The 21026-nt window shown below is 35.3% G+C and overlaps 3 protein-coding genes across 4 annotated transcripts in view; 1 reads left to right on the forward strand and 2 right to left on the reverse strand.

The window, feature by feature from the left end:
• Positions 1–879: 879 nt before the first annotated feature.
• Positions 880–8650, reverse strand: tnnt3a (troponin T type 3a (skeletal, fast)). Of its 2 annotated transcripts, XM_051100178.1 has the most exons (13): positions 8499–8650; positions 7559–7560; positions 7383–7422; positions 7259–7272; positions 4559–4577; positions 4428–4473; positions 4215–4331; positions 4042–4119; positions 2031–2144; positions 1830–1942; positions 1659–1749; positions 1520–1560; positions 880–1084 (listed from the first exon to the last, which is right to left on the reverse strand). In XM_051100178.1, the coding sequence occupies exons 1-13, from the start codon at positions 8633–8635 to the stop codon at positions 1048–1050; spliced, it is 849 nt and encodes a 282-aa protein (XP_050956135.1). In that variant the 5' UTR covers positions 8636–8650; the 3' UTR covers positions 880–1047. The 2 variants fall into 2 exon arrangements, with proteins under 2 accessions (XP_050956135.1, XP_050956134.1); XM_051100177.1 differs by lacking the exon at positions 7559–7560 and having other exon boundaries at positions 8499–8609.
• A 1917-nt stretch (positions 8651–10567) lies between these two features.
• prr33 (proline rich 33) lies at positions 10568–17602 on the forward strand. Its single transcript, XM_051100155.1, has 3 exons — positions 10568–10775; positions 11042–11092; positions 13046–17602. Exon 3 carries the CDS (start codon positions 13061–13063, stop codon positions 16052–16054), a length of 2994 nt encoding a protein of 997 aa, XP_050956112.1. The 5' UTR covers positions 10568–10775; positions 11042–11092; positions 13046–13060; the 3' UTR covers positions 16055–17602.
• lsp1a (lymphocyte specific protein 1 a) overlaps positions 12047–21026 on the reverse strand; it is a 42945-nt gene continuing 33965 nt past the window's right edge. Inside the window, 4 exon segments of the mRNA XM_051100156.1 lie at positions 12047–12893; positions 18186–18294; positions 19236–19328; positions 20276–20374. Of these exon segments, the coding sequence (XP_050956113.1) occupies positions 12868–12893; positions 18186–18294; positions 19236–19328; positions 20276–20374 (327 nt within the window). The 3' untranslated portion in view covers positions 12047–12867.

Consider the following 21026-nt stretch of genomic DNA (forward strand, 5'->3'; position numbering starts at 1 on the left):
CACCGTAGAACAACGGTCAACATATATTTGACTAATGTTCACATATTTTATAGCTAACTGATCATCAAATTGTGCATTATTATTATATGTAGCATGTGCTGATGTGCATGTTGTAACCCACGCTCGCACGATTGCATGCTTAATGTGCAGTTTGTAAAGATATTTTATAAATGTATGCATTCAGACGAAGACATTTATGTGAGCTAGGAACTTTATATCACATTTATTAAACAAAAGTTAAGCTTTTTGACAGGATCCGTTAACACAAAATATTTTTCCGTTCCTCAGGGTGTAAAAACGAATTAAATTAGTCTTTAGGCTACACTCATAAGTCGGATTAATGATATATGTGAAGCTCAATATTGTGTTAAACGCTTATATTAAATCTTGTTTACAAAGATATTGTTATTTGAGCTGGAAAATGGAAATTGTTGGGACTATTGTAGAAGGCGGATGAACTTCTGGATACCCGCGACAGGTTACAGATGACGGTTGAGATTTCACTTAAGTCACTTGGTGTCCTTCCGGCTGTCACTCGAAAGTTCCAGTTTACTGGAGTGACAGGAGTTTAAAATGGGAGTAAAATTTGCAAAGATAAGGTAAGAATGATGTTATCTCACGAGTTTCATCACTTATGCTGTTTAAATCTTGTGGTTATACAAAACAGTGTTACAACATTTCGGAACAGCGTATTTTAACGTTTATCCTGATGAAACCCGCCAAATCAAAACATCTTTTCAGATGCAGTATTAATACAGCTTGATTTATCTTGAATCTGAAACATGATTATCCACTGGGTAAACTTAAAAAAGTTGCGTGACAGTATCTAAAAACAACGATTTTATTGACGTTTCAATAGGAATAAGTACTGACAGAGGCTTGAAGTCACACTTTATTTACATGACATAAAAAGGAACTAAATAACAGTCCAAGACGAGAAAGAGTGGGTTGATCAACAACTACGGAGACCTGTGTGGTCAGCACAGATCGAGGGGTGTATCTTGTCCATCATCATTTGTAGTGGTCTTGGCCTGCAGGACGACGCATTTACTTTCTGCGACGAGTGGCGGCGCCCTTCTTGCTGCTGCAATGTCGGAGTTACAGTGAAAAAAAACAACAGGTTAGCAATGTTTAAAAAGTTATTAAATCTATCTTTATCTATCTATCTATCTGTCTGTCTTTCTGTGTTTATATATATATATATATATATATATATATACATTTTTCACCACAGCACGCACACACCAGATTGTTCAAATCAGGCTTTACTTATGTCACAGTATCATAGTGATATGTGTTTCTTTTTTTTTTTTTTCTAAAAAGATTTTCTAATCAAAGATGAATCCAAAATAACTCAAATGAACCAAAACTAGTTTATTTCTCTGCCAGGCAGACAACTGCTCAAATACTATTAATATAGAAAAAACATACCACCTCACTTTGTCAGTGCACTACAGCAGCCACATACAAGCCATGCACAGCAGGGGGCGCCATAACATTCATGAAACCTGCAACTTACAATTTGCTGAGCTCCTCCACTCTCTTGCGCAGTGTAGTAACCTGGAGAAGATCAGAGATTTATCAGTGATTTTTAAATTAACCTCAGAGAATCAAATTCTGGTATGTCCTCTTGTCTATTTAACTATTCGTTCTCTCACCTCATACTTCTGTCTCTTCAGCCTCTCCATATGCTCAAATTTCTCAGCCTCCAGGGTTTTAATCCAATCAAACAGCTCCTGTGCTTTGTCCCTAAAGTCCACGAGACATGAGTAAGCAAGACTGTCCTGACAGTTTACATGGCCACTTCAACATTGTGGAGTATAACTCACCTCAGTTTGTCCTCACTGAGATGGTCGACGTTGAGTGGTTTACGTCTCTCAGCCAGGATCTTTTTCTTCTTCTCTCTCTCTGTTTGTTTCTTGCCACCTTTCTTGGCGTCGGCCTGAAGGACAACAGAACATAAGGTTTCAGTCACAGTTGTTTCAATTCATACTCTTCAGTTAATTTTAAGTGTTTGAAGTAGAGCTGACCCTCTGCAGATGGCTGCTGTAGTTGGAGCCCATACCAGACAGAGCTGACTTCTTCTTGGCATCTTCTTCTGCTTTCTTCTTGGCATCTTCCTCCTCTTTCCTTCTTCTCTCCTCCTGTAGAAGTAAGTCAGTGTTTTTATAGAAGATGGACACTTTCTAGACTCTAGTGGTTTTGTCAGCTGATTAATCACGATTAATTGCATCCAAAATAAAAGTTTTTGTTTACATAATATATGTGTGTGTAATGTGTATATTTATTATGTATACATAAATACACACACATACAGTATATATTTTGAAAATATTTACTTGTATATATTTTATTCATATAATTAATATTATACATACATATATTTCATATATAAGGATAATATTTTTCTTAAATATATCTATGCATGTGTGTATTTATATATACATAATATATATACATAGTACACACATGTATAACGTTAATAAAAACTTTTATTTTGGATGCGATTAATCGTTTGATTCGTTTAAAACTATCCTATTTTTTTTGTTTTGTCAAATTTTGGTTGACAAATAATTTGGACATTTTAGTCATATACTTGAAAACTGGTAAATTTACTTTTTTTGGTTAATAACTTTTTTCATGTGCTCATGGTTGCCAGGTTGCTAAAATTAAAAAAAAAAAAAGAGAGAGAGAGAGAGAGACATGCTCTAACTGTTGACATCTGGCAACCCCAAACATGAAAACTTGTGGTGGCTTTAAAAAAAAAAAAAAAAAAAAAAAAAATATATATATATATATATATATATATATACATATATATGTATATATATACATATATATGTATAGTTACATTTTTTATTTTTGTGTTTAATGATGTTGTCTTGTATTCATTATGAGGAAAAAATTGTCAGTTAACTATTTTTTTTTACACTTTTTTTAAAAAGCCATGTTGCTAAGATAAAGTTTATAAAAAATCTTTTTCCATGTGCTCATGGTTGCCAGGTTGTCAAGATAAAAAGCTTTTTCATGTATTCATGGTTGCCAGGTGCTAAGATTAAAAAAAAAAAAAAAATTCCATGTGTTCATGGTTGCCAGGTTGCTAAGATAAAGTAAAACACAAAGCAGAAATGTGTCTTTTTAAGAGACATGCTCTAACTGTTGATATCTGGCAACCCCAAACATAAAAACTTGAGGATGTTAAAAAAAAAAAAAAACATAAATAAAATAATATTATATATATATATAGTTGAAGAGAATATAGATTTTGTTACATTTTTTTTATTTTAGTGTTTAATGATGTTGCTAAGATAAAGTTTATAAAAATCTTTTTCCATGTGCTCATGGTTGCCAGGTTGCTAAGATAAAGAAAAACATAAGGCAGAAATGTGTCTTTTTAAGTGACATGCTCTAACTGTTGACATCTGGCAACCCCAAACATGAAAACTTGTGAAGGTTTTTTAAAAATATTTTTCTACTCTTTTTTTTTTTTTCTTCATTGAAGAGAATATAGATTTTGGGTTTTCTTGTTTTTTTTTTATTATTGTTTAATGATTAATAACCATTACGGGGGGAAAATTGTCAGTTAACCTTTTTTTTTTATTTTTTATTTTTACACACACAAAAAAAAGCCACGATGATAAGATAAAAATATAACTTTTCATGTGCTCATAATTTCCAGGTTGCTAAGATTAAAATATATATATATTTTCATGTGTTCATGGTTGCCAGGTTGCTAAGATAAAGTAAAACACAGGGCAGAAATGTGTCCTTTTAAGAGGCAAGATCTAATTGTTGACATCTGGTAACCCCAAACATGAAAACTTGAGGAGGCTTTTTAAAAATGCTTTTTCTCCTCTTTTCTGTTGAGAATAAAGAACTTCATCTTAGTTTTGCATGTTAAAATAGTCACGGATAGTGTTTAATGATGTTGTGTCATCTTGTATTCATTATGGTAAAAACATTTTGCCAATTAACTTTTTGTTTTTTCCACTTTTCTTTTTAAATTAGCACTACTAGACACGCAGGGTCAACAATACACACCTCACGTCTAGCCTGGCGCTCCTTATCCTTCTCAGCTCGGATCCTCTGCTGCTCTGCCCTCTCAGCTCTACGCTTCTCCTGTTCGGAGACAGAAAACACATTTTCATTCACTTCTTATTCTGAAGAAGATCAGGTTAGGCTAACTTTTTATATCTCGGGTGACATTCTCTTACCATTCTCTCCTTGAGGGCGATCAGTTCCTGCTCCTCCTTCTTCCTTTGCTCAAAGTGAGCATCGATGAGGCCCTGCAGCTCAAGAGTATCCTTGTTCTGACGTTTCTTCTGAATGTCCTGAATTCAGACAAGCAAAAAACAATGTTGTCATCTTACTGACAAATACACAGCTGTGTGTATTTTAAAGACTTACAAACATACGTGAACACTTACATCAAAGTCCACTTTATCACCATCTGGGATCTTGGGTGCTGATGGCCTATAGTGAAAGAATTAAAATGAGCCTAATATATTTTAAAATAAAATCTATTTTATTCGCTGTAATATGCAATACGGATACTTACTTGAACTTTGGCTTCTCTTCTGTATTAGGAGTAAATAGGAGACAAGTATGTTATTGGGTTATAGGTAAATCTACACAGGGCAATGCGGTTAATGCTACACGGCAATGTTTTCACAAAATTAGTATTTTGTGTTAACAATATTATAGAGAAAGTAAATTCCATTAATTAATAGATTAATAACAGAATTAAAAAAAACTCAAAAAACGTGTTGCTGCACAGTAGGTGTTATTCAAAACTCTTTCACCCATTTCATTACAAAGCCTAATCTGTGAATAGATTATTGTTCATATTTATACAGACTATGATTAGTTTGTATATATTTTTGGATTATAGTCAATAATGCTTTCCCTTCTAGTTAAGGGTGACATATTGATGTTGTCCACTAGGTGGAGACTGCAGACAACTGAAACAAGGGATACAGCTGTCCCTTCAAACACATTGGAGTACAGCTGTAATCAACATACCTTCATCTTTAATGACAGCAAGCATTAAACAAGAACAGAAGGCAGAAAGACAATGAATATTATTAGCAACTGTAATACTAAAGGACTGAATCTGGCAACGAAAACATTAAAAAAAAACTCCCTTATTTTTATTTCATTGTATTTTTTATATTTATTTCACATGGATCTATTGCCATATTTATTTATTTATACATTTTTATTGTGTAAAAAAAAAATCAAATAGAATGTAAAAAATTTTGTTGGTGTTTTACATATATGTAGGCATATACAGCAGAAGTTGTTACTAACAGGTAAACAGTGCTGGGTTGTAACTGATTACATGTAATCTGAATTACGTAATCAGATTACAAAAAGTAGTTGCAATTGGAGTATATAAAATTTTCATTAAATTCTTGTAATAAGATTACAGTTACTTTTTTTATGGATTACATGATTACATGTTATTCACATAATGTCAGTAAATAATTCATAATTTATTGATTCTTGAAATCTGGAAAAAAATGGTTTAACCCTTCAGCTGTCACTCCCAGTTTTGAACACAGACATAAAAATCCAGACTTCAATTTTTATAATTCATGAATGACATTTTGTAATATGATTTTGATGTACATTTTCCGTGGTAATGCAATGTCTGATTTTAAAATGCCTTTCAGGCAGATTTTAAGTTTTGAACTGATATATAATTTCTTATGATTTCTATTGCGTGATAGGGAAAAAGGCAACAAAGAAAGTCTTTTGTGACAAAGGTCAGAACTCATGTTATGGTGTAGATTTTTTAAGTTGCACTCTTGACGTATATTAATCTATGACTTTTCCAACATATATTCTATCACAGAAATATGGAAAAATATCTGTCTTAGACCTTTCCAACGATGTATAGTTTGTCATGATTAGGTTAGGATTTATTTGTTTTATGGTGAAGTAAACTTGGGCATCCCTGGGGAACGGTGACAGTTAAAGGGTTAAACCTGGAAGACTTTGGGCATGTCGTTTATGTTTATTAATGTGTGTTTAATGTAGGGATTCCCAAATGTTTTGTCACCCCTATAAATAAAGTAGTTACTTGAAATATCATTGAGGAAGTTAATATTTTAATAATTTAACAACTCATTTATATGTTTTCAGTTCTCTGATGTTGGGTTAATGGTCACACTGAGTTGCAGTGTGTTTAAATTGCTTTTATTTTACATTTTTATGATTGAATTAACTCACAAATCAGTCTCAATCAACTCACTAATGTAACGTTTAATGCATTTTATGATGTGGACATCAAAAAGTAGAATTTTTTAATGGTAAGTTTAAAACAAGTTCGATAAAGTAATCTAAAAAGTACTTTTAAAAGTAGTCAGATTACATTACCTAATATGAGTAATCTATATTACGCTACTAACTACAGTTTTCATCATGTAATCTGTAATCAGTAACAGATTACAATTTGTAAGTAATCTATCCAGCTCTGCAGGTGAAAGCTGCATTCATGCAATAATAATTTTAGAAATTATTTTATCACCAGTGCAAGCAGTATTATGGATTGCAGGGTTATTAAATTTAAGTCGACCCCAGTGAAAAATAAATATGCTAAAATGTATTGCTAAGTATACTACAAATACATTTACTGTACATATTACATACTTAATAATAAAATACCCTGCAATTGTACTTTTAGTATACTAAATAGTATTTTTAAAGTTGAAATAGTATTTTTAAAGATTGCTAAATTGTGCTTAATGCAGTTTAATTGTGCGGAAGTAATGCTGAAATCCAACTAAAGAAGATATACTTAAGTATATTTGATTGTGCTGAAGTGGAACTATTGCAAGTATACTTTAGGTACACTTTAAATATTTTGTATTTAAAGACCGATATTATTTAAGAACATACAATCCTCATCAATAGTGACATTAAAACATATTTTAGGCTTAATATTAAAAAATGTACATTGTGCACAAGTAACACTCCAAATAAAGTTTAATTGCAGTTTTTATATCAGTAAAGTCTCGAGCGATATGTCAGTATATATGTTATTAGACTTGAACTGTAGTTATAAAATTTCAAATGTATTACTTTTTTACTAGGGTACACAATGTCCCATTGTGATTGTCTACTTCCATCATGTTCTTACAAGAACAATGACTATGGGGAGAAATTATGAACTCATATAGCGCAAATATTTACATTGTTTAGAATTTAAAAACAAATAACATTTTACAAGAAAACATTTAAAAATTCTACTCACCCTCGAAATGCTCGCTGTAAAAAACAAATAAGAAACAGAAGCCTGATTATGCCCTGTTAGTGAACAGTTCAATTTTTTTTAATGTTCGGTTTAACTACAAAATGAGAAACCTTATGGTACTTACACTTCCTCTGTGTCAGACATGGTGATAGTGGACTTTGAGACTAAAAGAGAATGAAATATAATGATTTGCACATCAAAACCTCAACCCAAGACTGCAAAGAGGCTAATGAATGAGTACATACATATAGCAATTCATAAAACTGTCATGAAACTATCTCTTCCATTTCCCCTGTTGACCCCTTAATGCTGAACTAATGGGGCTTTTGCCAAATGTAATAATCAAGACTGTCAGTGAGGACTAGGAATGTGGGGTGCAAATGCTTATGTTGTTGGTAAACCAGAATATGTTTTACATTTTAAGGTAACAATTGAAATTCTACTGAAATTTTCAGTTTTTCACAAGATGTGTGAAGTCATTTTAGCTAAGCTTAGACGAAATTGTATTATTAGCTGACCTGTGAACTGGCTGCCACATGATAAATGAGAAGCGTCCTTGCTCAAACTAAGATTTATGTGGAAGTTTGTTTTCAGCTTCGCCTGGTAGATTCAGGATTGAAAAGATCTAAAGACTGGCACTTTTCTTTTGAAACATCTTCATAATTGGACAAAATGTCTTTGTATATTGCAGAACTCAGATACATTTTATCAGAACCAATACAAACTACTAGAAAATCTGAAATAATTAAAGAGTTTGATTAATTAAAATATTAAATTCAATTGTTAACTTCTAAATAATAATCAGGAAATTAATGTGAGCCATCCCTATAAACATCTCAGATCAAAAAGAATTTGACTTTGACAGGACAGCTGCACATAAGAGGCCCAAACATTGTTCAGGATCCAGTTTCCAAGTTCCAGCTCAAGTTTTTTCTATATTTGGACATAGACATTTTAGATAATATAGATTGAATAGATTCTGTCATTCAGACAACTTAAAATAAGTTAAATGTAGATGTAACTTTAAAGGTATCTGGCTTTATTTTATATATAAAATTTAAGGAGACAATTAATGACCATCACAAGTTTTCTTGTGATGCAACTAAATGCATTACGCAATATGAATTCCACAAGTTTGTGTAAAAAGTTTTAAGGTTCACACATTCATTTTCACAAATCGTCTTAGTCTGAACTCACAGTTTCAACAACCCACTGCACTCGTGCCCTCTTTAACTCTTACCTCAGAAAAGCTGAAAGAAGTGAGCTCCCTGCTGGCGGAGACTGGCTGTAAAGTTCAGCAAACATGCAGGCATGAAAAAGTCTTTCTGTTATAGTGACACTTGATCTGCGGAAATCTCCCATTGGTGGAGATTCCATAGTGGGAAGGGTTAAGACGGGAAGGGGTCCAGATCTTGGCCCAGGCTCTGAATAAGGAGATGGATGAGGGTTTGAGAAAATGTAACAGAGGCGTATGTTTGGAGGAGCGGGTTGAGACACTGTTGCTATATTTGCTGCGGTACTACGTAAGCACAATTAACATGTTTTCCGAAAGGGATGAATGTGAGTGTGATCAGCTTGCCTTTTGGTGTTATTTTTGATATAATGGATAGATGCTTCAGGCGAAGATTAAGGGTGTTCCCCAGGGCTCACTCCCAAGTCCACTTATGTTGTGTTAGGAACTCCTTCAAATTGTGAAATGATATGAGTTGTACTCCAACCTACTCCAGCTTGTGGAAGTGTTTTATGGTGATACAGCTTCCTTTTCTTATTATAAATGTCTAGAAGTTGTTAATACAGCAATACATTTCTATAACTGAATTTAAATGCCATTCAATAATTAGATGTGACTTAGTAACTTAACTTTATTCTTTATTGTGTTGTTGATGCACTTTCATTGATGCACAAATTGTAGCTATTCCAGCCTGTCAATAACAATGCATAAATAATCACCAGTCATAAAGGTCAATTTTTTTTTTATAATTAAGAAGCTGAATAAATAAGCTAGTCATTGATGTATGGTTTGCTAGGATAGGACAATACTTGTTCAAGATACAACTATTTGAAAATCTGGAATCTGAGGATGCAAAAAAAAGAAAATATTGAAAAAATTGTCTTTAAAGTTGTCCAAATGAATATCTTAGCAATGCATATTACTAATCATATTCATAGTAGGAAATTTACAAAATATCTTCATGGGACATGATCTTTACTTAATATCCTAATGATTTTGGCATAAAAGGAAAAAATGAATAATTTTGACCCATACAATGTATGTTTGGCTATTGCTACAAATATACCCATGCTACTTAAAACTGTAAATAATACTGGTGGGCTGGTGAAACTTCCTACACCACTTTACATATGTGACCCTGGACCACAAAACCAGTCTTAAGTCGCTGGGGTATATTGTAGCAATAGGCAAAAATACATTGTATGGGTCATAATTATTGATTTTTCTTTTATGCCAAAAATCATTAGGAAATTAAGTAAAGATCATGTTCCATGACGATATTTTGTACAATTCCTACTGTAAGTATACCAAAACTTAATTTTTATTTTTTTTTAACTTGACTTTATTTGGACAGCTTTAACGGCGATTTTCTCAATATTTAGATTTTTTTGCACCCTCAGATTCCATATATTGAAATAATAAATATTGTTCTATTCTAACAAACCATATATCAATGGAAAGCTTATTTATTCAGCTTTCAGATGATGTGTAAATCTCAATTTTGAAAAATTGACCCTTATGACTGGTTTTGTGGTCCAGGGTCACATATAGTGGATTGGTGTATTTCACCAGTTACATTACACACATTACGTACCATTAATTTGAGTTTCATGCTTTTCTTCTTTATGAACGTATAAATGACAGCTTCATCATGTATGCCCAAAAGTTTGACGTTTGTAACACAACACATGAGCTCTTTGGTGTAATCAAATCTGATGGCTTTTTATACTAACCGTTATTCCTCGTCAGAGGCTTCCATAAATATTTAGTTAGTTCACAGGATTAAGTTTCAACTAAGTTTAATCACAATTTACACTGCAACTATTCTAGTTCAGATGCAATGCTGGCAATCAACATGAAATGTTTTTTAATATCCTGTTTGGAATATTTGAAGAAAGTGTCTTGCAAATGACAATTTACAGTGGACTATTTTAAAGAGTTGGACCATAAGACACAACAGCTTCTTCTTGACTGTAGGGGGCGCTGTGCTTATAGATTGTGTAAATGAGGGTGTGTATCTGGTGTCATGGGGGAGGGGGGACACTTGGTGATATCTAAGGTGACCTGGATCCCCCCTGCTTCGCTGACGGTTCCCTCTACACCGTCACCACTCGCCATGCATTCTGAGTAACGGACTCAGGGTTTTATTTTTGGACTGCTATGGAGCCTGTGCCTTCCATTTGAAGGAAGGGGGAATAGTTGAACTCAACATGAGTCTCCCGTTCTGACAGTCCAAGCTGGGACAAGCAGGCAGCCGCCGGACACCCCTGAACAGCAGACAAACAGGTATAAACCCAGAAAAATTTGCTTGGAATTTGATATTTTTGTCTTCTGGTTATTATTATATAAAAGCCTAGTGTGGAAGTGCATGCCATGGCTGTCCTTTGGGAAAAGGCTTTAGCAGTTTGTTGCAGGCTAGCTTGACAGGTTTGTGCAACAGGGATTGTAATATAAAATTAATAAAACTGATACATTTAAGTCTTTTGTTATTAAAATGCAGTTGCTTATTTTAATTGACATGTAGAATAAATCATGCATGTTTATATTTACAGGGGACCTTGTCTGAAGTGTCTTCAACTGTCTTCTGTTACAGTCATCTCTTGGTAAGTTGTGTTTTTTCAAGCACATGCGTATAATATATGTACATGTGTACATATCACCCAAGAGCATGTATCTTTTACGTGTACAATGACTTTTCTCACCAGGTGGTTGCTAAGAAGCAATTATGCAGTGCATGATTTTACTGCTTTGCTATTCTTGCCCTTTCCTCTTTTGAACTTGCATCCTGGAAATTTTCCAAACTGCCCAGCCTACCCGGGCCTTAAAAGGACGACCTCCTCTCATATGGTTTTTCGTGTCACTGAGGGCTGGAGGCTTCTTTTACAAGCATTTACAGGTGGCCCACATTTGAATTTGCTTATACTAGAAATTGCTTATACTAAAACTTGTTTTGGGAGAATATATACTGAACCCAGTTTTTCTTAAGCACAAATGTAGCTAAATCTAGTGAGATTTATTCTTATATTTATGCTTTTCCAAAAATGCTTATAAACCCACTGATCCCTAACCTTTGTTTATAATTATGATCTACATTATTGCATAAATGAGACAGGAAATGTCCTAGGGTCCAGTCATAGAGATACTTATTATCTTAATCTTTAATACATTATGCATCAATACAGTATGAAAAACTTAGAAGCTGTGATATGATCTTAGGTTGTGCGTCATCAGAAACCACTGAATCTGATTGGTAGTAAATTTTCAGTGATTTATTATGTAATTTAATGTAGCAGCCCCACCTATGGCTAAAGCAGTGACGGCCTCAAGATCTCTTTGGCATTGGTTTACAGTGAGGGTGGAAAGTGGCACCACACTCTGTGACATGGAGCAGATGACTTGCTCATTTGCTTTCACCCTAAAATTAGGCCAAGGAGCTATCCTAGATGTGTTGTGGAAGTTTACTGCATGCGAACATGTCATTAAGTGAGACATTGTATCAGGTGAAAACTATTCTGATATTTCCATTTTACATTGAGAACAAGCAGTCGAGATCCAAATTAAGAATCATACAAAATATCAAATTTATTGAAAATAAAAGCTGTAATGGCCTATGAATGACATTCTTGTTTTAACCATTCTCAATACCATTGGGTAGCAAAATGCTCATAACTAAACAAACATGTTTATATTAATATTATAAATACGATAAATGGAGTAATTCCAGTGTTTTCTTGAAAACCAAAAAGTGTAGTCAATTATGCATTATGCAAGAACAAGAGCAGAGAGGTAAGAAAATCAAAAAAGTCATATTTGTAATAAAATATAACAGTAAAAAGATTGCTTGTGGCTTAAAATGCATATTAATCAACTGCAGGGATTTTGGAATATGTTTTTGGACTATTCTACCGTTTATCTACTATTCAAGTCTATATGAAGTTAACAATGTGTCGTAGTATAAAAATAGCATAGATAATCAATATAAAAACAGTTGACAAATAATCATAACTTTGATTTGACATTCACATTCAGTTCATACTCATACATTGTTAGAAGTGGGCATAATATCAGCACAAATACTGCAGAAAATACTGAGGAAAGACAAAAGAAACTAGGACTTTGTATTCTGCTAGATTTTTGAGAATAAGTCTGTTTTTTACATTGTATATAAGACAAATAGGAAGACGTCCCAAAGCCATGCTATTAGAACAGTCAAAATGGAACATAAATCATAAAAAAGAATAAAAACACAAAAGCACATACAATGTAGTGTAATTGTTTCTTCCTTGTGTTTTGAAAAGTTGATTGAAATATTGTACTACATATATGTTAATGTATATGTGTTCTTGGTGAATCAGGAAAGACGTTACTGTTGAGCTCCTCACAAGTGATCAGTGGAAAAATCACCTGAAAAAGAGAAAAAACATTATTAGTGAATGAGGCGTTTTTGATCATTTAATTTACAATTCCCCTTTTTTTTTGGAATGGTTTGCACCATTACTAGCAAGAACAATCATCGTTGTTCAAAGTACACAATATCTGTTATTTATTTGTTTCAGGGGGCTGAAGATTTAATGGATGTCAATATTGGCAATGCTGCCCAGGCAGGCCTGCTTTCCCAGCAGTATCCCCCACCTTTGCTTCCCAAACCTGGGAAAGAAAATGTCCGGCTCCAGAAACTCCTCAAGAAAACGGCGAAGAAAAAAGCTGCAGCCCAGGCCTCGCAACCATCGGTCCCTTTCCGCTCAAGCCTCTCTCCAGTAAATGAAGCAAGTCCTGACCTGGAGCATAGTGATCACTCAACTCCTCCTAAGACTCCAGAGACACCTTTCTACGTAGGCACGGTACACCAACGCTTCAGCGTCCGACCACTGTATCAGCATGTGTCGTCTCCTTATCCTCATCACAGAGGATTCACCTACGGCAAGACGGCAAGGTTTTCACCACAACCGTATACAGCTTCCCAAAACCTGTCTACAGCATTTCCATACACAGCCTCACCAGTACCAGGACTTGCTACGGCTCCGGTCACTATTCTACAAACTTCACAAAGAGTGGAAGTCAGCTCAAATCTTACCACTCATGTAACCTCTAAATCTCTAAGCCCTCAGCCAATCGTTTTGCATGTTTCTAGAACAGCAAAACCGTTGTTTGAAGTTCCTCAAATCACCAATTACACAGCAAAGACAGTAGGTGTGAGAACACCTCATGCATCACCAACGAGGAGTAAAACACCTACTGCAGAGTTATTGAGAGGCCCAACGCCAACATTTGAGGTTAGAAGGATAGTGACACCAACGTCTGAAATAAGACGAGACAGAACACCAACCAGAGAGATCAGAAGGGTTACAACTCCAACATTTGAAGTCAAGAGGATCACCCCAACTTCAGAAATTAAGAAAAGCCTAACTCCAACTTCTGAAGTCAAGAAAGAGACAATTCCATCTCCTGAAATGAAAAGTGTCAGTACTCCTACTTCAGAGACTAAGCAAAATGTAACACCGACACCTGAGACAAAACGGGGTACAACTCCAACACTCGAGGCAAAGGAGGCTACAACACCAACAAGAGTAAAGACACCAACATATGACTTTACCTCAACAAAAACACCTACAGGGCGACCCAAGACACCCTCAGATCGTGTGTCACGTGTTAAAGTACATGTGATTGAGATTTCAAGACCAAATCCACTTTTATTTGCTGTATCGCCTGTGCACATGGAGGGCAGAAGATCCAAAACGCCAACTTCAATTTTGACTGGTCCACAAGATGAAATGCATAAAATTTCAAACCAAGTGAATACCACTCATTCAGAAATTTTACAAAATGGGGAGATAGATGTCAAATCAACTGAAGCCTTAGAAGAAAAGCTGGATAAGGCTACAGAAAACCTGTCGAAACTTGAGTCATCAAAGCCAGAGACCCAAACACAGGAAATCCTGAAACCTAAAGCCAATGAGCAGCCAAAGGCTGAAACCCCAACAACACCCAAGATTGAACCTGCACAGCCTGGTTTATCTTCAGCTGGGTATCAGAAACCATTATCTAAAGTCCCTCCATTTGCAGGTCAAAGACCCAAAACGCCAACAGGACCTAAATCCAAACCAACATATTATGGATTGACTCCTGCTGAATATGTTGCCCATGGAGGAATAAAGAGTTACACACCCAGTTTTAGCATTTCTACAACAACTGCACAGCCAAGTGGCGAGGCAACTCATCTACCAAAACAGGAACCAGTAGTACCTCAACCTGATGAAACTGTGACCATGACAAATGACAAGTCGGAGGTAAAGCCTAAAGAGCAAGTTGAAGTCCAGCCACCTCAGGCTAGTGTTGTTAAAGTGGAAACTGCTGTGGTGGCTCCACCTCCAGAGGTTCCAAAGGCAGCATCTGAGCCAGAAGCAAACTCTGTAAGGGACATTCCCAAGCCAACTGTGACAGAATTAAAAGCAAAAATTCCTGATGTTAAAATTCCAACTATTGTGGTATCTGTAGCTGATACACCACCATCAGAAGCAAAAGCAGAGCCAATAAGTACTGTGACACCAAGAGTCAGAACTCCAACTTATGGATCTCCCAGACTTTCCCAAATGACACCAACCCCTCCAGCTGTGAAAGTAACTCCGAAACCTGAAAGTAAGGCTGTGCCATTATCTGACCAAGATGTGGGAAAGCCTACGCTTCCAAAGGTGTCAAAAGGTAAAGATAATGCTGAAACAACCAAAGTACCAAAGAAGCCAACAGAGGCAAAAATGTCTTTGTTAGAGAGAATAAAGAAGCAGAAGCTTGAAGCTGCTTCTTCTGAAAAACCTCCTGAAAAAGGAGAGGTTAAGGATGTGGTTAAGCCACTGGCTAAACCAAAAGAAGACCAAAAGGACCTTGAAACAAAGGTCGCTGAACCTGAAAAGGTTGACAGAGTGGAGACAAAAGCTAGTCCCCAACAGGAGATCAAGCCTGTAGTGGAAAAGAAGGAGGAGGGTGAGGAAGGCTCCTCCCTAACTGCAGAGCCTCTCTTGAAGATGATGCAGAAACCAAAAGGCATGAAGTCGAAACTCAGTGGCTGGTCTCGCCTTAAGAAACACATGGTGGTTGAAGCAGAGGAGCCCAAGTTTCCAGAGGAAGAGCCTGCGTCAAACAAAGACGTCCCTGTCAGCACTGATCAAAATGAAGGTGAAATGCAAAATAAGTCTGAAGCCGAAGCTAAGCCTAGTGAGAGCCAGGACAGTAGAGACTCCCCAAGGGCAGCAAAAATGTGGGATGCTGTCCTCTTCCAAATGTTCTCCACCAAAGAGAATATAATGCAACAAATTGAAGCCAATAAAACCGAGGAGCAAAAGAAGATGGAGGCAGAACAGAAGACGCCAAAAGAGATTCCCACATTTGCGCATCGTTTGCCAGTTCTACTGTACAGCCCGCGGTTTGACGCCAGACGACTAAAAGAGGCAGCTTCGCGACCAGCGACAAAGATTGCAACCGTTTTTGAAATGGGACTCATAGGCCGCAAAAAAAAAGAAGAAGAAACAAAAGACTTTAATAGAACAGCCAGAGGCTTCACTGTTCCTTAAACCACTGACGTCTAACTGGATAACATATAAATAATGGGCAAGGATGTTGTTAGCTTTGCTACATTGTTAACATTGCGATTGTAGAGTTCTATTTATTATCCAGTCCAATTCTTTACATATGCTTTTATAACTTTATAACAGGTCAATTGGCAAGTAAACTAAAAATGACTATCTGTCAAATGCACATTAACTTATTTGCAGTAGGTAATTGCCCACTTGTCAACTGGCATGAGCCATTTAAGCTAATTAGAATATTGAATAAAGAAAAATCGTATCATTTTGGAGCTTTTAAATTAAAGAGTTTATTGTTTAAGACTTTCAAAGCTCATCTCGGCATTTTTTATAAGCATGTTAAACATGGTAATATTTTGATAATACATATATCCCAAAACATCTTCGTCCAAAAAAAATAAAACAATAATAACTTCAGCTTGCCACAAGACACACAATCTAAGCAAAATCAAGAGATTGTTTTTGGGTATGAAAATGCAAAATACAGGTTATATGACAGTTTTAGGTGTATCTGACTTTCTTCTTTCAGACAAAGACAGAGTTATATTAAAAAATGCCCTGGCTCTTCCAAGCTTTATAATGGCAGATAAAGTTTTAAATATGGATATTTTTCTTACACAAACACATTGACTCACTTCAGAAGTCCTTTATTAACCCCATGAAGCTGTGTGGAGCACTTTTTATGATGGATGGATGCACTTTATTGGGATTCAAAATCTCAATACTGACATTATAAAGCTTGGAAGAGCCAGGAAATTGTTTAATATAACTTCAATTATTCGTCTGAAAGAAGAAAGTTGTGTACATCTCTGATGGCTCGAGGGTACATAAATCATGGGGTAAGATTTTTTAATTTTTGGGTGAAATGTTGCGTTAGGTTACCTTAGGGTTTTTTTTTTTAACACCACACCACACCTGTTTCTCATCAATATGTTATTCTATGGTGCTTAATGGGGCTTAAAAAGTCTTTGTGAGGAAAAGATATACAAATAAGATGGTGTTGAGGGACAAATTGCTATTGTATGTTTTTGAAGGTGCAGGAACAGCTGAGTGTGAGTTTTAGGTAGGTGGGCAAGTGGAACCGGTTAACTGCGAAAGATATAGTATAAGAAAGAGATGTGTACAGTAAGTATGCTAAGTTTTGGAAATTTGTGCTAAGCCTTATTAGTACTGAAAGCAAGGCATGGCGCACTCTGCTCCGCTGCTCTACTTGGTGCTTAGTGTTGACAAAGAGCTTTCACTGATGGAGCCTCAAAAAGGGCTTTCCAAACCTTAAATATAAATGTGTGATTAAATGAATAACAGTGAATACTGATTGTCAACTCCAACTCATGCATGTTCTCATTTCAGGCTTAGGTAATGTTAAGTTTGTAGGCTTGGCCTTTTTTGCATGTTGGTCTTTTGTTGCAGAAACCGAGAACATGTTCTCTTTACTGATGCTGATGTGTATAATGCTTTGCATTTGAAGGTGCACTGTACTAGGTTTAATGTTATTTTATATATATTTTGTAATAAAATACCTGTTTTGACAGAGAATGTTTTGTATGACTTTTATGACACTAGCCACTGGATGAAAACATTTGCATTGTGTTAGCAGCTTGCTGTGATTTGTTTGAGACACAAATTGTCACAAATGATCAAATTGTAAGATTTAAAAAGATGAAATAATTTCCGGGTGTTTTCAGATACAGCCTATTTAAAAATCATTTATATTAGCTCTCTAAATTTACTTGACATATCATCTTAACTTTGTATGTGAAATTCATATTTCAAGAACATTTATATTAGAAAAATTAGATGAGAGAGAAAATCATTACGTTTTTTCAAAAGCGTATTTTATGCTTTAATGCTACAACAGTCAATATTTGAAAACTAATCTTAGCTAGCTTGCTACGTAGCTAGTTTGGTACTAGCCTGGTAGCTAGTTAATATTAAAAAAGCATATAGCACACCTCCGCTGCTCTGCAAAAAGGCATCCAAACTCAGCTCATGTTCCCATGGTGTTTTTTTTTGGCTTTGTATTTAAAGAAACATATTTTTAAGCTCATTTAACATGCTAATGTACATGTGAACTGTTTTGTTAGCTTTAAATTTTGTAAAATAGAAGAAAGCGTCTCACTTGATTTTCCATTCGGGTAGACACTGTAATGATCACCATCAGAGGAAATCTTCTCGTATTTTCCATGGCCTGTCACAACAAACTTGTACCGTTTACCCGAGGAGGAACCCTAAAATATAAAAGGTGAGTGGAGGCATTAAAGGAGAAGTCCACTTCCAGAACAAAAATTTACAGATAATGTACTCACCCCCTTGTCATCCAAGCTGTTCATGTCTTTCTTTCTTCAGTCGTAAAGAAATTGTTTTTTGAGGAAAACATTTCAGCATTTTTCTCTATATAATGGACTGCTATGGTGCCCCGAGTTTGAACTTCCAAAATGCAGTTTAGATGCGGCTTCAAGCGATCCCAAATGTGGTTGTAAACAATCCCAGCCAAGGAAGAAGGGTCTTATCTAGCAAAACAATTGGTTATTTTCATAAAAATAATACAATTTATATACTTTTTAATATCAAATGCTCATCTTGTCTTGCTCTGCCTGAACTCTGAAAAACTCCCATCTAATGTTCTCCCTCAACTTCAAAATCGTCCTATGTCGCTGTTTTACTTTTTTTGTTAAGGGTGTTTGATCTTTTTTGCATGTTCACTTTGCAAAGACTTGGTCGGTACTTCTGTAGCGATGTAGGATTTTGAAATGATTTTTGAAGTTGAGGGAGAAAATACGAGTTTTTCGACATACCCTAACTGTCTTGAACCAGAATACACAGAGTTCAGGCAGAGCAAGACAAGACGAGCATTTGAGATTAAAAAGTATTTAAATTGTATTTTTTTAAATGAAAATAACAGATCGTTTCACTAGATAAGACGGCTGGGATCATTTACAACCGCATTTGGGATCGTTTGAAGCTGCATTTTGGAAGTTTGAACTCGGGGCACCATATCAGTTCATTATATGGAGAAAAATGTGAAATGTTTTCCTCAAAAAAACATAATTTCTTTACGTCTGAAGAAAGAAAGACATGAACTTCTTGGATGACAAGGAAGTGGACTTCTCCTTTAAGCAAGAGATTCATTCTCAACTAATCATTTTGAGGTTTTTATGTGAATATTTACCTTTCCTCCCAGTCCTGACCGTTCGGCTGCAGAGCCTTCTCCAATAATTTCCCACATGTTCTTCTTCTGAAGAACATCTCCTGGTTTAACATCCTGTAAATGAACATTTGCAAGCATTGATGAGAATGACTTTATTCCCCTAAATCTGCCAATATCCGTTTATGGAATAGCTGACCTCATTATTCATTGGTGGCCTAACTAGATCATGGAGTCATTTAGCTGAACTCAAGAACCAGATCATTGATTATTTGAGTCATTAAGTCAGATTTTGTGAACCAGATCAGACTCATTGAAATTTGGGCATGGCTACCTCTCATAAACTTTAATTAATGAGACAAGCATGGGTGATTTTTCCATGAATAATGGCTAAAATTGCTGTTTCTCACAGAAGACTTGGAATATAATGGAAAAGTTGTTTCATGGTGCTTTTTTGTCCTTTTAGAAACTTGAAAGCATCAGTCCCCATTCATTTCAGATGCATAGAAAAGTGAAACCATTACAGTGTTCAGAATTACTCCTTTTGTTTTCCACAGAAGAAAGTAATTGAATGACATGAGGGTAAGTAAATAACTTTGGGTGAACTATTTGTTTGACATAAACCAGGTGCCACAAAACAACATCCCTTAATTAACGCTTCAAAGTTAAAATGCAATCATGTAGCCTTGTTTTGTTTTCAAAAGCTCTTACGTTTGATAGAAACAATGTTCATTACATCTGGATGTAATGATCTTAAGGTTTTTTTCTGCAAGCCTTAACCACTAACATTAGAAACCACACACCAGCATCAAAGAACATTGCAGTTAACTGGACATGATGATTGATTAACTGGATTTGGTGAAAATAAGGGAAAATATGTAAGTTGCAGTAGCTCATTTTGCCACAAGGGGGCAACATAAATGTTGTTATTTTACTGTATATATTATTCATTTCTCAACTATATTTAAATTAACATGCCACTCTATTGCACATAGAAACAGCTTAGTCTTTCAGAAAATATCTCAAATCATCTAAATTTTTCCAAGGTTCATTAATAGACTTACAGATGGTGTGGAAGGGGAGTTTCTGTTCCCACCTTCTGGACTTCCTTTTACCCAATGGTTGATCAGGTTTGCTACACCCACTTTCACACAGTCTGTATCCTAAAAATATAAAACCGTTTCTACATGAGAACACTTACAGAATCACATACAGTTGAAGTCAAAAGCTTACATACACCCTGCAGAATCTACAAAATGTTAATTATTTTACCAAAATAAGAGGGATCATAAAAAATGCATGTAACTTTTTTATTTAGTACTGATCTGAATAACAAATGTAAGATGTTTACATTTAGTCCACAATAGAAAATAATAGACCCTGTTCAAAAGTTTACATATACTTGATTCGTAACACTGTGTTGTTACCTGAATGATCCACAGCTGTGTGTTTTTGTTTAGTAATAGTTGTTCATGAGTCCCTTGTTTGTCCTGAACAGTTAAACTGTCTGCTGTTCTTCAGAAAAATCCTTCAGGTCCCACAAATGCTTTGGTTTTTCAGCATTTTTGTGTATTTGAACCCTTTCCAATGACTGTGATTTTGAAATCCATCTTTTTATACTGAGGACAACTGAAAGATTCATATGCAATGCTATTACAGATGGTTTAAATGCTCACTGATACTCCGAAAGGAAACATGATGCATTAAGAGCCGGGGGGTGAAAACTTTTTGAATTTGAAGATCAGAGTTTAACTTATTTTGTCTTCTGGAAAACATGTAAGTGTCTTCTGTAGCTTCTGAAGGGCAGTACTAAAT

Source organism: Labeo rohita, chromosome 25 (genome assembly GCF_022985175.1).
Source record: "Labeo rohita strain BAU-BD-2019 chromosome 25, IGBB_LRoh.1.0, whole genome shotgun sequence".
Taxonomy (NCBI): domain Eukaryota; kingdom Metazoa; phylum Chordata; class Actinopteri; order Cypriniformes; family Cyprinidae; genus Labeo; species Labeo rohita.

What these genes read in the sequence shown, in the direction of transcription:
- tnnt3a (XM_051100178.1), bottom strand. Translation starts at nt 8,635, where the DNA reads ATGGAATCTCCACCAATGGGAGATTTCCGCAGATCAAGTGTCACTATA. An exon ending in TCGCCCTCAAGGAGAGAATG is followed by an intron (nt 4,120 to 4,214) that starts GTAAGAGAATGT and finishes GTCTCCGAACAG; the next exon opens with GAGAAGCGTAGAGCTGAGAG. An exon ending in AGCGCCAGGCTAGACGTGAG is followed by an intron (nt 2,145 to 4,041) that starts GTGTGTATTGTT and finishes TTACTTCTACAG; the next exon opens with GAGGAGAGAAGAAGGAAAGA.
- prr33 (XM_051100155.1), top strand. Translation starts at nt 13,061, where the DNA reads ATGGATGTCAATATTGGCAATGCTGCCCAGGCAGGCCTGCTTTCCCAG.